At 49.2% G+C, this 13,553-nt stretch overlaps 1 protein-coding gene across 1 annotated transcript; it reads left to right on the forward strand.

Moving 5' to 3' along the window:
- The first annotated feature begins 485 nt into the window (after nucleotides 1–485).
- TNP2 (transition protein 2) lies at nucleotides 486–911 on the forward strand. Its single transcript, XM_070413760.1, has one exon. The coding sequence runs from the start codon at nucleotides 486–488 to the stop codon at nucleotides 909–911; it is 426 nt and encodes a 141-aa protein (XP_070269861.1).
- Nucleotides 912–13,553: the final 12,642 nt, after the last annotated feature.

Consider the following 13,553-nt stretch of genomic DNA (forward strand, 5'->3'; position numbering starts at 1 on the left):
TGGAATGTTAGCAATGTTTATTGAGCTCTTACTGTGGGCTGTCCCTGAGCCAATTGCTGGACACAGATTCTCTCATTTAATTTGTCTGGCATCCCTAAGAGATGGGCATTCTTATTGTCCCCATTCTACAAAGACAGGGAACTGGGACTTGGAGGGATGAAAGCCCAGGTGAGTGACCCATAAGGAAAGGAAAATGTAGATCTGTGATGGGGAACCAGCTCAATCTGACCCAAGGGTCCCTACTCTTAACCAACAGATGGGATTACTCCAGAGGGCCCCTGAACATTGCCCCGCCCTAGGGGTTAGTGTAAGGGTTAGGGGGCTTTGTCCCAACCAGGCCACATCTGTTACACCCCCATGGTCTGTGCCATCACAATTGGGCCCAACTATATAACCGGGGGTTGCTAGGGACTCTGCAAAGCTGCGTGTGCTGGAAGAAGAGGAGGAGGAGGAGGCAGCCGCTGCGCCCCCACAAGTGGCCTCCCATGGACACCAAGACACAGAACCCTCCCATCACCCACACCCAGCCCCATAGCAACTCTCGGCCCCAAAGCCACACCTGCAACCAGTGCAATTGCAGCCACCACTGCCAGAACTGCAGCCATGGCTGCAGCCGGAGCCAGAGTTGCAGCCGAAGCCGGGTCTCCAGCAAAAGCCCAACCGGCCACCGCAGCCCACCCGGCCACCAAAACCAGAGTCCAAGCCCCAGCCCGCCACCAAGGCATCACAAACACACCATGCACTCCCACCACTGCCTCATGAGGCCCACCACCCACTCCTGCAGCAACACCAAGAACAGAAAGAACTTGGAAGGACAAGTGAAAAAGAGGAAGGTGGTCAATAGGAGACAGCAGGTGTACAAAAAAAAGAGGCGAAGCTCAGGTACTTTTCATGCAGGTGGGGAAGGGTGAGAGGGGCTGCCCAGCTGGACGTTGGGGGGCAGTGAGGCGAAGGCTGCAACCTCCAAGCCAAGAGGGAGAAGAAATATGGCAGTTGTGTATATGGTACATTGCTGGACTAGTTCTTCCAATAAGTTGGATGGGTTGATTAGAAAAACAGATAGGTGGCAGGTTAACTAGATGGAAGGATGGATGGGGAATGGGAGCTGGGTAGATAAATTCATTAGAAGTGTGGTTAGGTTGAGAGATGAGTGATAGGAGGGTTAACTAGTTAAGTGGACTGATGGATGGATAGAAGAATGGAGTTGAATGAGTGGCAAGTTTGGATATGGTTGGAAGGATATGGATGGTGAACTGATTAACTGACTAGGTGTATGAATGATTAGATCATTGTGGATAAATAAATGGGCAGGTAAACTGATGGATGGTTAACTGGATGGATGAATTTAATGAACAAATGGATGAAGTTTCAATAGATGGGTAGCCTGGATATAGTTGAAAGAATTAAATGAAGGCTGGATGAAAAGACTGGGTGATTCATGGATGAGTCATGAGTCACCCAGTCTTTTTATTTTTTCACACCGTCTTTTTAAGTGGGTGGAATGGATGGATTCATATAGGTCAAAAGGAACTTGACCATAGTCTATGCTCTATCCATGCCCATATTTGATTACAAATGAGAAGTCCAAGACTCGAAGGAGAGGGTTAGTGACTTCATGAAGCACAACCATTAAAGGGTCCCTTTTCTGTTCCTATCACTTAGGGCGGAAATAAACTGAGATCGCGCTCCATGGCTTGTTCCTGTGTCAGTTTCACCCAAATGAGAAACACCATCATGCGTGGAATGCTAGAGGGAAGTCAAACTTTTTGCAGGAACGTGTTACTACAAGTGATTTCTACGCAACAATGATTAAAGCTTGTACACTGGATGACTTTCCTTGTGTTGGCATTTTTATTTCAGTAAAGGTGTCATGTGTTTGGGGGCCTGGTTTGGTAGCACAAAGCAGAAAAGAGGTTGCAGAGGGAGCAGGGACATACCTTGTAATGAGACCTCATGAAAGTGTAAGGAGTCATGCCAGCGCAGGGGCAGAAATGAATGGGGGGTGGAGACACCAAGAAACCTTTGAAGTAGACAGCACTCTGTTTGTGCAGAGTCTTCTTTAGCCCTACATGCTCCCACATTCATGCACACAAGTGTGTGCACACACGAGGGATGCCCTTGGGCCCACACACTGTTCATGTGATCCGCATGCAGTAGGCAGCCCGGGAGCATAGGAGACAGGTGGGAAGAGGGGTTAGAAATGTGCATTTTAGTCCCGTTTGAATCCTGGTTTACCCTAGCTCATATTTCCCTGCTGTGTGCCTCACTTGTTTCAACCAACTTTTAATCAGGGACCAAGTGTGTTCAGGGCCTGAGTGAGGACACACTAGCCCTTTCTCTGTCCAGAGAAAGAACATACATTGCCAGCCACAATAAGCTGTATCACGGGAGCAAGGCAACATAAAGCAGAGCAACTCTGGTGGGGCTCCAGGCCAAGGAAAAAGCATGTGTAAAACACCTGGGGTCTTCCAAAGACTGGGGTAGCTGGTACAGGGATACAGGTGGCAGGAAAGGAGGTGGGAGTGCCAGGAGGGACCAGGCTTTGCAGGGGTTTGCAGGCTGGAACTTGGACAAGGCCTAATAGGTACAGTATTTAAAGATGGTGTTGGCTGCTGTGTAGAGGCTGGATTATAGAGGACAGAAGGGACAAGAGGAAGAGCCATTGGTAGGGTGGGGCCAGGAGAGAGGAACTGTAGGGCGGCACTGGAACGCTCCAATACAGATGGGATGAGGGAGTGAGTTCCTCCTCCAGCAAACATTTCTTGTTGTTGTGAATCCTCATCTGAGGATATTTTTTCCCGTTGATATTTTTAGAGTGTAAGGGAGAGAAGGAGGGGGAAAGACGAGAGAGAGAGAGAGAGAGAGAGAGAGAGAGAGAGAGAGAGAGAGAATGAATGAATGAATGTAAGAGACACATTGATTGCTTGCCTCTCAAACTCGCTCCGACAGGGGCTGGGAATCGAACTGCAGCCCAGGTATGTGCCCTTGACTGGGAATCAAACAGGAAACCGTTTGGTGATTGGGCCAATGGTCTAACCACTGAGCCATTGGTCAAGTCCAGCAAACATTTACTGGCCACCTACTTATACAGGCATTGGGCTAAGTGCCAGGGGGGAAAACAAAGGTGAAGAGAGCCCTACAGGCACATAGCTTCCAAATGAATTAGGAGGTAAGATGCTGCGTCATTAGATGATTAGATCAATTACCAAGAGAAAGCTTCTCGTCTATAAAATGGGTCTCTTGCTGGGTGGCTGGAGGGTTCAATGAGATCATGTGTGTGAGTGGTCTCTAGGCTCAGCACACAGTAGGTACTCAATGGTGCTTTGCTATTATTAATAGGGCATATAAAAGTGCCAGACAACATTTTTAAAAGAAATGCTAGCCCTGACCAGTTTGGCTCAGTGGCTAGAGCGTCGGCCTATGGACTGAAGAGTAGTCCCAGGTTCGATTCTGGTCAAGGGCATGTACCTTGGTTGCGGGCACATCCCCAGTAGGGGGTGTGCAGGAGGCAGCTGATGGATGTTTCTCTTTCATGGATGTTTCTAACTCTCTATCCCTCTCCCTTCCTCTCTGTAAAAAATCAATAAAATACATTTAAAAAAAAAAAGAAAAGAAAAAGAAATGCTAGTTGCCAGATAAAAGGACTAAGGAATGGTCAGAGTCCCATGTAAATTATCTTCAAAACTCACAAGCCTTGATTTTAGGGTCAGACCCCAGTTTACACTGGCTCCCACAGTTCTACCTGGGGGACCTCAGACTGGTCCCATTTGCTCTGAGATTTACTTGTCTCATCTGTCTAGCAGGGTACTGGCTCCAACCTCAGGAGATCAGCAACCTAAGGCGTGTAAGAGCACCTAGGCCAGCGCTGGCACACGGTTGCTTATTCCCTTCTGTGTTTCATCTGGGCAGAAGGAACGAGGTGCAACATGTGGAGGTGAAAGATGGGACAGGTGTGGAAATGAGGGGGGTGGCTGCAGTAGAGGGAGAGGGACTGAAAGGGGGCCTTATTGTGGTGGTTATTTCATAACATATATAATATTTCATTATAAGTAATAATATGTCAATTATAGCTCAATAAAAAAAGAAAGTGAGTTTTGCAGGACAGGCAGTGACATACAGTGGAAGGTCCTCTTTCAGAGCTCAGCTGTGTGGCCTTAGCAAGTCATTTCCTCTCTCTGTGCCCCAGTCTCCTCCTCTATAAAATGGGACACTAGTGTTGCCCTTGATGGGGTCACTGGGGTTCGCAGAGGGTCTGGGATACAGTCCGCACTCAGTGTGTCCCTTGACCCCTCACAGCAGGGAAATGTTCCAAGTTGATACCACGTTTTCTCTGAGAGTGTGGGGTAGGGCCAAAACAGGCTGGAGAAATGACCATTTACTGAGCACCTACTGAGTACCAGATGCTGTTTTTAAAAAATACATTTTTTTATTGATTTCAGAAATGAGAGAGAGAGAGAGAGAGAGAGAGAGAGAGAGAATGAATCATTGATCAGCTGCCTCCTTGCATGCCCCACACTGGGGATTGAGTCTGCAACCCAGGTATGTGCCCTGCCTGGGAATCGAAAGTGACCTCCTGGTTCATAGGAGGACGCTTAACCACTGAGCCATGCCAGATGCTTTGACATAAAATATTTCCACTGAATCCACACACTCTCAGCAGGAGGCATTACTGTTCCACTTTGCAGATGAATGAGGTGAGATTCCGGTGAAATGATTTGATCAAGGTCTCCAAGAGGGCATGTCTAAGATCAGAGATTCATCCTTTGCCCCAAACCTCCTGGTTCCTATTTAAAAATGTAAAGCCACATAATCCCATGATAGTCTTTCACAGCACAGTGAAAGGAATTTGGGAAGTACTTCTAGGGAGCATGTTTAAGGGAGGAGACAGAGATAGAGGGTCAGAGGATAAGGTCAGGGAATTTGAGCTCCACTCACCAAAGGACCTCCCTATTCCCTGAACAGTGTCCTTTTATAATAAAATCACTGAAGGCAGAAGAGCTTCTATTATAGAGAAATGATCTCTATAATAGAGGAAGTGGACTGGGACGCAGACAGACTGGGTCACATGTGTGGTTTACAAACTCATCTTTAACCCCACATTTCCCTAAAATCAACATGCAGAATAAATGGTGGCACAAACACAGATATCCAGTTACTTACACCAAGAAATTGCCATTCAAACCCACTCAGACACAGTGACCTAGGTTCACATGAGGATTCCCAAACACAGGCCCCCCACCCCCATATCGACAGGCAGGCTCTCTCATCCCTCCCCTCTCACTGAAACACACTCAAGCAAGCACTCGCAGACACATCCCCACCCTCTTACAGTCAGACACATGATGACTAGAGGAAAAACGTCAAACCACAGATTCATTCTTTCACTTACTTGGTTTGGGGTGGGGTGACAATAGTTTGGGGGCAGGCCTGCTAGAAACCCAAATTCAGGAAACAGACGCCCAACTCAGCCACTGAGGCTATACAGATTCTGAAAGCGACCTAGCTGCCTTTCACATGGTTAATTTCGGGGGATACTAGTGTGAGGTGAAGTCTGGGAAACAGACGCAGCCCTGCCTGTGGTAGGACTGCCCGCTCAGCTGCCGGGGCACTGTCACGCCTGCAGGCCCTAGATGTCACTGGGGGCCCCAGCAGTCCTGGGGGAGGAGGGAGCAGTCAGGGAGGAGGCTGCAGAGCCTGGGTTGAGGTGCCCATTCGAGATACAATTCAGGAGGAAAAATACCTCAAACTCCGTAGCCACCCAGACCCAGAGTCAACTCCCTGCTCCCTCATTCCCTCTCTGGCTGATCCCAGGCCTGTCTCTGAACCTCTCTGAGCCGGAATCTGCACCTCATGCTTTGTGAAGAGGTCCAAGGTGCCAGGCTCTTCTTGATTGCTGCATCCCTAGCACTTAGCACAGTCCTGCACATATTAGGAGCTCAGTAAATATTTGTTGAATAAATGAAAGAGTGGACATTAAAGCAACGATGAGATGCCACTTGTGTACCTGTTGAGTGGACCAAAATGGAAAAGGCTTGATAATAACAGGTACTCGTGCAGGCACAGGGAAGCGGACGTGGCCAAATGCCACTGTGGAGAGGGTAACAGCACAGGCACATTGGTGGGCACTGACAGTGTCTACTGGTGTTTAAAGGATACAAAGTGTTTCTCACACGTGTGCCAAGACCTTGTACGGGGAGGTGCAGGGCCACCTTGTTTGTAAGAGCAAAAAACTAGAAACAATTTATGTGCCCATCCACAGCGGATGGCTGCATGGACATTGAGGAAGCCTTTTAAAAAATATCATGCAGTTTTTTTTTTTTTTAAAAAGAATGAAGTTGATCTATAGGTAGTCTATCCAGGTTGCCAGGATACTTATTGGGTAAAAAGGGCAGATGGAGAAAGATGTAACATTTACAGAGGGAAAAATTATATACAAAGCAACATTGTATTCTTATGGGGGGAAATGCAGGTATGTGAATGCATAGAAAAAGATCTGGAAGGACACAGAACAAGCTGGTGTCTGGGGTTACATCTGGGGAAGGGAAATGCTTTCGTTATTTTACACAAGGAAATAAAAAAATAAATGGGGGGGGAGCAGAGCAACAATGAAGCATCTAGTACAGCGTTTCTCAACCTGTGGGTCACGACCCCTTTGAGGGTCGAACAACCCTTTCACAGGGGTTGCCAAAGACCATCGGAAAACACATATATAATTACATATTGTTTTTGTGATGAATCACTATGCTTTAATTATGTTCAATTTGTAACAATGAAAACACATCCTGCATATCAGATATTTACATTATGATTCATAACAGTAGCAAAATTACAGTTATGAAGTAGCAACGAAAATAATTTTATGGTTGGGAGTCACCACAACATGAGGAACTGTATTAAAGGGTCGCGGCATTAGGAAGGTTGAGAACCACTGATCTAGTAGGTGTTCAGCAAAGCTTTGTTGACACTGAAAAGAGATAATACAAGAACGTTGAATAAACTCTGACTGTAAAGTGCTATCTTCTCTCAAGCCAATGGCATCGGTCACTTTCTGGGCTTGAAGGTCTTGGCAAGGTGACTCAGAAGGCTCTCCCCAGAGGGACTCATGCCCCAGGGCCGGCCCATTGCCTTTCCCGAGTCAAGCCTCTGCCTATAAACCAGTATGGTGGCACGGAGTATCTCTCCTGCTTACCTTCAGCTCATCTCCTGCCACTTGCCACTCAGGTCCTCAGTTTTCTGTCTCCAGGCCTGTGCCTGCGTCATGCTCTGCCAGGAGTGCTCTCCCTTCTCTTGCCTGGGCTAAGTCCCACTTGTTCTTTAAAATTCAGGTCAAGGATCACCTCCCTCCGGACCCTGCTCAGGGCCCTGCCGGCTTGGCCAGGTGCCTCCTCTTGCACCAGCAGACACTGGGCTTCACCACGTCATGGGCCATTGTAAGTGTGCTGCTGGTCATTGTGCCCTGAAACAAGATGGCTCCTCACACTGAGAGAACCAGGCTGAATTCAACCTCTCGCCATAGCACCTGCCACTCTCAACAGCTTTCTCACAGTGAGGGGTCCCTGAGCTGAGAAGCGTTCCTGCCCCCACCCCCCTACCCCCCGCCGACTCTCAACACCCCCAGCCTGCTGTGTTGCTTCTTGTGTCTCATCTCATAGCTTGTGCAAATTCTTTTTCCCCTTTACGTCAACTACTAAAGGTAACTGCTACTGCTTCTTGCTGTCAGCTGCTGACACCTAATTTGCCACTTCTGGGATGGGGTAGGGGGGGGAACCAGAGCAGCTTATTAGAATAGTATGTAAAAATAGAATAAATAGGCTCAAGCAAGGTCCTGAGGGATTTGCTGATGAAAAGGCACTGGGTCTGCCAGCTTGGGCTTTGTGACAGTTCTTTGAGCCACTGGCTTAAGTCAATGTGCCTGAAGGCACAGGCTGATGAGGTGGGGGTGGGGAGCAGGGGCTGGAACCAGGGGTCTGGACTCCACAACCAGTGCTCTCAGGAATCCTCTTCCCAGCCCCTCCTATTTTGGAGTTATTAACACAAGAATAGTGACTGCTTTCTGAAAGCTGGTTAGTACCAGCCACTTCACATGATCTCTGACCAAGCTCTATTTTCTTCACCTGTCACATGGGAATGAATAGGCCTGCTGCACGGTTCTCATCAAGTGTCCCCAGGATTGCCAAGGAGCCAGTCTTGTCATCACGCTGGAGTTCAGCCACCAACTCATGTCATCACTCCCTGGCCCTTCGGCTTCCTCTGTCCAAGAGGTGAACCTTCCCCTTGGACTCACGTGTCCCCAGCGGCACAGCCCTTCCCCCGCTATAACACATGATCTTCCTGCTGCTGGGAGGGGCTATGGTCTACTACACACAATGAAGCAGAGCTCACCAAAACACATCCACCAAGTTCCATCAGCTCCCTGGGTCGTGCTTCTCATCTGGTAAATGGTGCCACATAATTTCCAGAACCACGAGGAAAAGGAAATAAGACAACATACCAAAAAGTTGTCACCAGCAAATGGTGATTCCCTTCCCAAGGTCTCCTGGGGAATAACGACTGACCCCAGAACTCAGGCCTTGGACTCCCAGAGCAGTGCTCTCACCTACAAAGCATGAGTGCCCCAGCTCTCCCTTAGGGGGTTTTACACCCATTTCAGGGGCTAGTGTGACATTCCAGGTGACATTCCAGGCCTGGGTAGGGGATGGTCAGGGACAGTCATAAGGTATGTCCCAAGGTCAATATTGAAGGTCATCATGGCTAAAGTCCTCGGTGTCAAAAGGTCAGCAGCCAGAGGGCTCTTTCTCTCTTTCCACACTCAATCCTGCAGTGTCTCCTGGGCTTTTAGGGTTGTTTCCTGCAGTCAGGGTGAAATCCAAACCCCTCTCACCTCTTAGCAAGACCCTGCCCCCTCGGCTGGCCAAGCCCTAGGCCTCACCCCTGGCTTTTACACACGTCTCCTTTGTGACCCTTCAGCATGCTCCTCCCTCCACCTCAGGGCCTCAGCACTGGCTCGTCTTTCTACTTGGACTTCTCATTACCCACTTTTAGAAAGACTTCAACTCCCATGTCACTACCTCCAACAGGCTTCCCTCACTGCTTTAGCTCACTCCTCCTCCACCCCATAAACACCTATGGCTCCCTTCTCCCTGTTTATTTCCCCCAGAGCACTTTGATCTGAAAAAAATCCTGTGAACTCACTGTCTCCCCTACTTCTGCCGGAAGACCTGAGTTCCTGGTGCCTGGCAGACAGCAGGCACTCAATAAACACCAAAGAAGTGAAATAGATACCTTATTACCCTGATCTTGAAGATAAGGAAACTGAGGCACAGAGAATCTAAAGCCTTCCCCAGGCCACATGCTCATTAAGTGACAGATTTGTTGTTGTTAATCCTTACCCAAGGATTTTTTCCATTGATTTTTAAAAATATATATTTTTATTGATTTTAGAGAGGAAGGGAGAGGGAGAAAGAGAAACATCAATGATGAGAGAGAATCATTGATTGGCTGCCTCCTGCACACCCCCTACTGGGGATTGAGCCCGCAACTTGGGCATATGCCCTTGGCCGGAATCGAACCTGGGACCCCTTTAGTCCACAGGCTGACGCTCTATCCACTGAGTCAAACCGGCTAGGGTTCCATTGATTGATTTATTTATTTTTATTAGAGAGAGTAAAAAGGAGGAGGAGAGACAGAGAGAAACATCACATCGATGTAAGAGAGACACATCAACTGACTGCCTCCTCGATGTACCCCAACCAGGGCTAGGGTTCCGGTCTGCAACCAAGGTACATGCTCTTGGCCGGGAACTGAACCTGAGACCCTTCAGTCCTCAGGCTAATGCTCTAGCCACTGAGCCAAACCAGCTAGGGCTAAGTGACAGATTTAAACCCAGGCCAGCTGATAATAGAATCCATGCTCTAAACCCCACAGTTCAGGGCTCCTCAGAGGCACAGACTCCCATGGGAACCTTGTCTGCCCCACGTATCAGAAGAGAAGGAGGGCTTGGGAGCACTGGGGCAGAGAGCACTTTCAGGATGACACATCCTAACCAGGAACTGCTTTTCCCAGCAGGACTTTGCCAAAGCTGGAAAGAAAAACTGCAAAACTAAGCTCCAAGGGCCGGGTCCCTTATTCCTGGGTTTCCGGGGCCTGCCAAGTGGGGGAGGAGAACCATCCCACATGTCTGGCTGTGGCCCAGCAAGCTGTGGACACAGGGCTGACCCTGTTATAAGAAGTCACTTGTGCTGAGCATGTTCTCTGTGCTTGGCACTTTGCTTCAGGCTTTACATGCATTGATGCTCTATGAGGCATAAAGTTCCAGAGCCCACTTTGCAGATGGGTCAAATGAGGTCTAGAGAGGGCAGTTGCATGCCCTCTGGGGATCACACATCTGGGGAGCAGTAGGCCTGGAGTCCACATGCAGCCCAGGCTTGCTGTAGATTCTGAGCTCCTCAAGGCTCCCAGGCGGCCTAACTTCCTTTGAGCCTAGCACCAGGCCTCCAGAAAGAATGACCCAGGAGGCAGATGTTTGTCAACCAGCGTATTTCTTTTTCCTTTTTGGCATCTAGATTTGGTTTCGTTTTGAAATCAGAACTTTAGAAAATGAAAACAAAGCTATAGTAACCGTCAACGATGGCACTGAAGAGAACCCACGTGGGTTTACCAACGGGGGCCTAGTCACTATGCTTGCACAACCAGGGTCTGGACAGGTTAGAGGAAGGGATACTTCCTTTGTGCAGGCCAGGAAACTGAGACTCAAAGGGCCCAAAGCCACAGAGGGCAAGACAGAGGCTTGGATGCCAAGAGCTTATAAATGAGAGGAAAGCTGGCAGACCTGTACCCACTCCTCCCTAGGCAGGCTTAGGGTCCAAATAAATCTCTGATTTCTTTGGCATTACTTTTTTTTCCAGAAGATGAAGTGGTCCAATACCCTGTGTATGAATCTTGGCTCTGCCCCATCTAAGTTGTATGCCCCTGGACAAATGACTCCCCTTCTTAGCCTTAGTTTTTCTATCTGTAAAATGGGCAGGTTGGATTGTGTACACCAATTCAATAGTCTAAGGCAGTGATGGCGAACCTATGACATGTGTGTCAGAGGTGACACGCGAACTCATTTTTTTGGTTGATTTTTCTTTGTTAAATGGCATTTAAATATCCTATATAGCCCTGGCCAGCTTGGCTCAGTGGATGGAGCGTCGGCCTGCGGACTGAAGGGTCCCAGGTTCGATTCTGGCTAAGGGCACATGCCTGGGTTGCGGGCTCGTTCCCCAGTGGGGGGTGTGCAGGAGGCAGACAATCAATGATTCTCTCTCATCATTGATGTTTCTATCTCTCTCTCCTTCTCCCTTCCTCTCTGAAGTCAATAAAGAAATATATTTAAAATAAATAAATAAATAAATATCCTATATAATAAAAGGCTAATATGCAAATTGACCAAATGGCAGAATGACTGGTCACTGTGATGTGCACTGACCACCAGGGGGCAAACACTTAACACAGGAGCTGTTCCCTGATGGTCAGTGCGCTCCCACAGGAGAAGTACTGCTCAGCCAGAAGCTGGGCTCATGGCTGGTGAGCGAAGCGGCGCTGGCAGGAGCCTCTCCCACCTCCGTGGCAGCGCTAAGGCAGTTGGACATCCCCTGAGGGTTCCCGGACTGTGAGAGGGCGCAGGCCAGGCTGAGGGACACCCCCGCCCCCAGTGCACAAATTTTGTGCACCGGGCCTCTAGTATAAAATAAATATCAAAAATATAAGTCTTTGTTTTACTATGGTTGCAAATATCAAAAAATTTCTATATGTGACACGGCACCAGAGTTAAGTTAGGGTTTTTCAAAATGCTGACATGCCGAGCTCAAAAGGTTCACCATCACTGGTCTAAGGGCTAAGGCATTTACACACAGTCAGCTTTGGCCAACACATCACAGGTATAAGTAAATGAAATGAAGGAGGGGCCTCCGCAGGAATGGGTTGGAGGATATCAGCAAGATGGGGAGGGGGGAGTAAGAGAAGGAGGAACCAGTCCCCAGGGGAAAGGGGTGGCTCTCCTAAGAGACTGTCAATGGGAGTTGGGGGCATATGGGCCATCAGCTATTTATAGATTTCCTTCTGCCCAAGGAGACATGTTGGCAGGAAGAAAAGTCATGCAGGAGCCAGAACAGCCTGGCTGCTTTCTTTGGGCCTGGACCTCCTTCCCCCAGCTCAAATGAGAAGAGAAGGAGGTGCTACTCCTCCCCATGGCCAGCATCCAGGGGCCTGGTTTGCCCTGGTGAAATGCTCCTCCTACTCGACTTGTGCCTCTTCTAACCTGTGCTCCCTAGCCTAGGGCTTCTAAGATGGGCATAAGGAAGGAAGCCATGTGTCTGCGGGCTTCAACATGCTGCCACACCCACAGGCACCCCTGGGTGAACAACAACAACAACAGCAAACACCTACTGAATGCTTATTATATGCCAGGGACTATTCTAAGCACTTGACCCACCCATGATCACTCATTTAATCCCCACTGCTATGAGGGAGGTACTAGTACCATCTGTTTCACAGGTGAAGAAACCAAGGCAGAGGGGTTAATTACATGCTTAAAGGCACAAGGCTAGAAAGTCGAAGAGGTGAAATTGGAACCCAGGTAGTTTGGGTCCACAGTCCAGCTCTGGAATGGCCACAGCACCTGACCACTGGCACATGCATGGCTCTGCATCTTGTCACCCCCTGCACATGAGCGCATGCATGTGCATGCACATGTCCCAGGACCACCACACCAACAACCAACACTAGCTGCTGTCACACACTACTCAGGGAGCTATTGGGGTCTTGGGGCTACCTTCTGTGTTCAGCAGGCTACCTTCTGTGTTCAGGGCCTGGGTTCTGCCTGGGGGCAAAAGGCAGGCAGGAAAACCCTGCACCAGGGCTTCAAGGAGAGGAGCTGGCTAGTCGGCCACTTGAGAGCTGCCTGTAGAGGGCAGTGTATGCCAGCGTGAGGCCAGCTACCATGCCCTCAGCCTGTCCTGTCTTCTGTGTAACCCCCTCCAGACTCTGAGACTACCCACCCACCAGACCCAGCCCTCATTTGTTCTTTCTTCCCTTCAAAAATACATGTTCCAGTCAGGCACCTACTCCATGCCTTTCTACCAGGCAGGATCACTGGATCACACATAAATGAACAAATTACAGCCTAACCCACCATGCCCCCACATCCCACGCCTAAGGTGTGAGTGCTGGCGGAGGTAGATGCTTGACGAACAATGGGAAGAAGGGGGCGGGAGGGGGGGGTGAGGTGGGGCGAAAGGCTGTCAGGATAAAACAGTCGGTTTTAAGAATCATCACACAAACCATCTTTTCTTTGGGCTCCAAAGTGCTTTTGGAGGTGCCCAGCTGCTCTCTCCCCAAAACAAAAGTGAGGAGGGCATGCCTCCTCCGGAGCTTTCCATCTGACAGTCACTGCAAAACAGAGCCCCTCCCTGGCCTCAGTTTCTCCAGCGTAGGAGGACGAGCCAAGGCCTCGGGGGACCTTGCCAGCCCCGCCCGGTTTCTGAGGAACTAGACCGGCATTGGAGCTGCCCCTC

The sequence above is a fragment of the Myotis yumanensis genome, unplaced genomic scaffold (assembly GCF_028538775.1).
Source record: "Myotis yumanensis isolate MYYU_CA2020_CCGP unplaced genomic scaffold, mMyoYum1.0.hap1 SCAF_4, whole genome shotgun sequence".
NCBI classification, from domain to species: Eukaryota; Metazoa; Chordata; class Mammalia; order Chiroptera; family Vespertilionidae; genus Myotis; species Myotis yumanensis.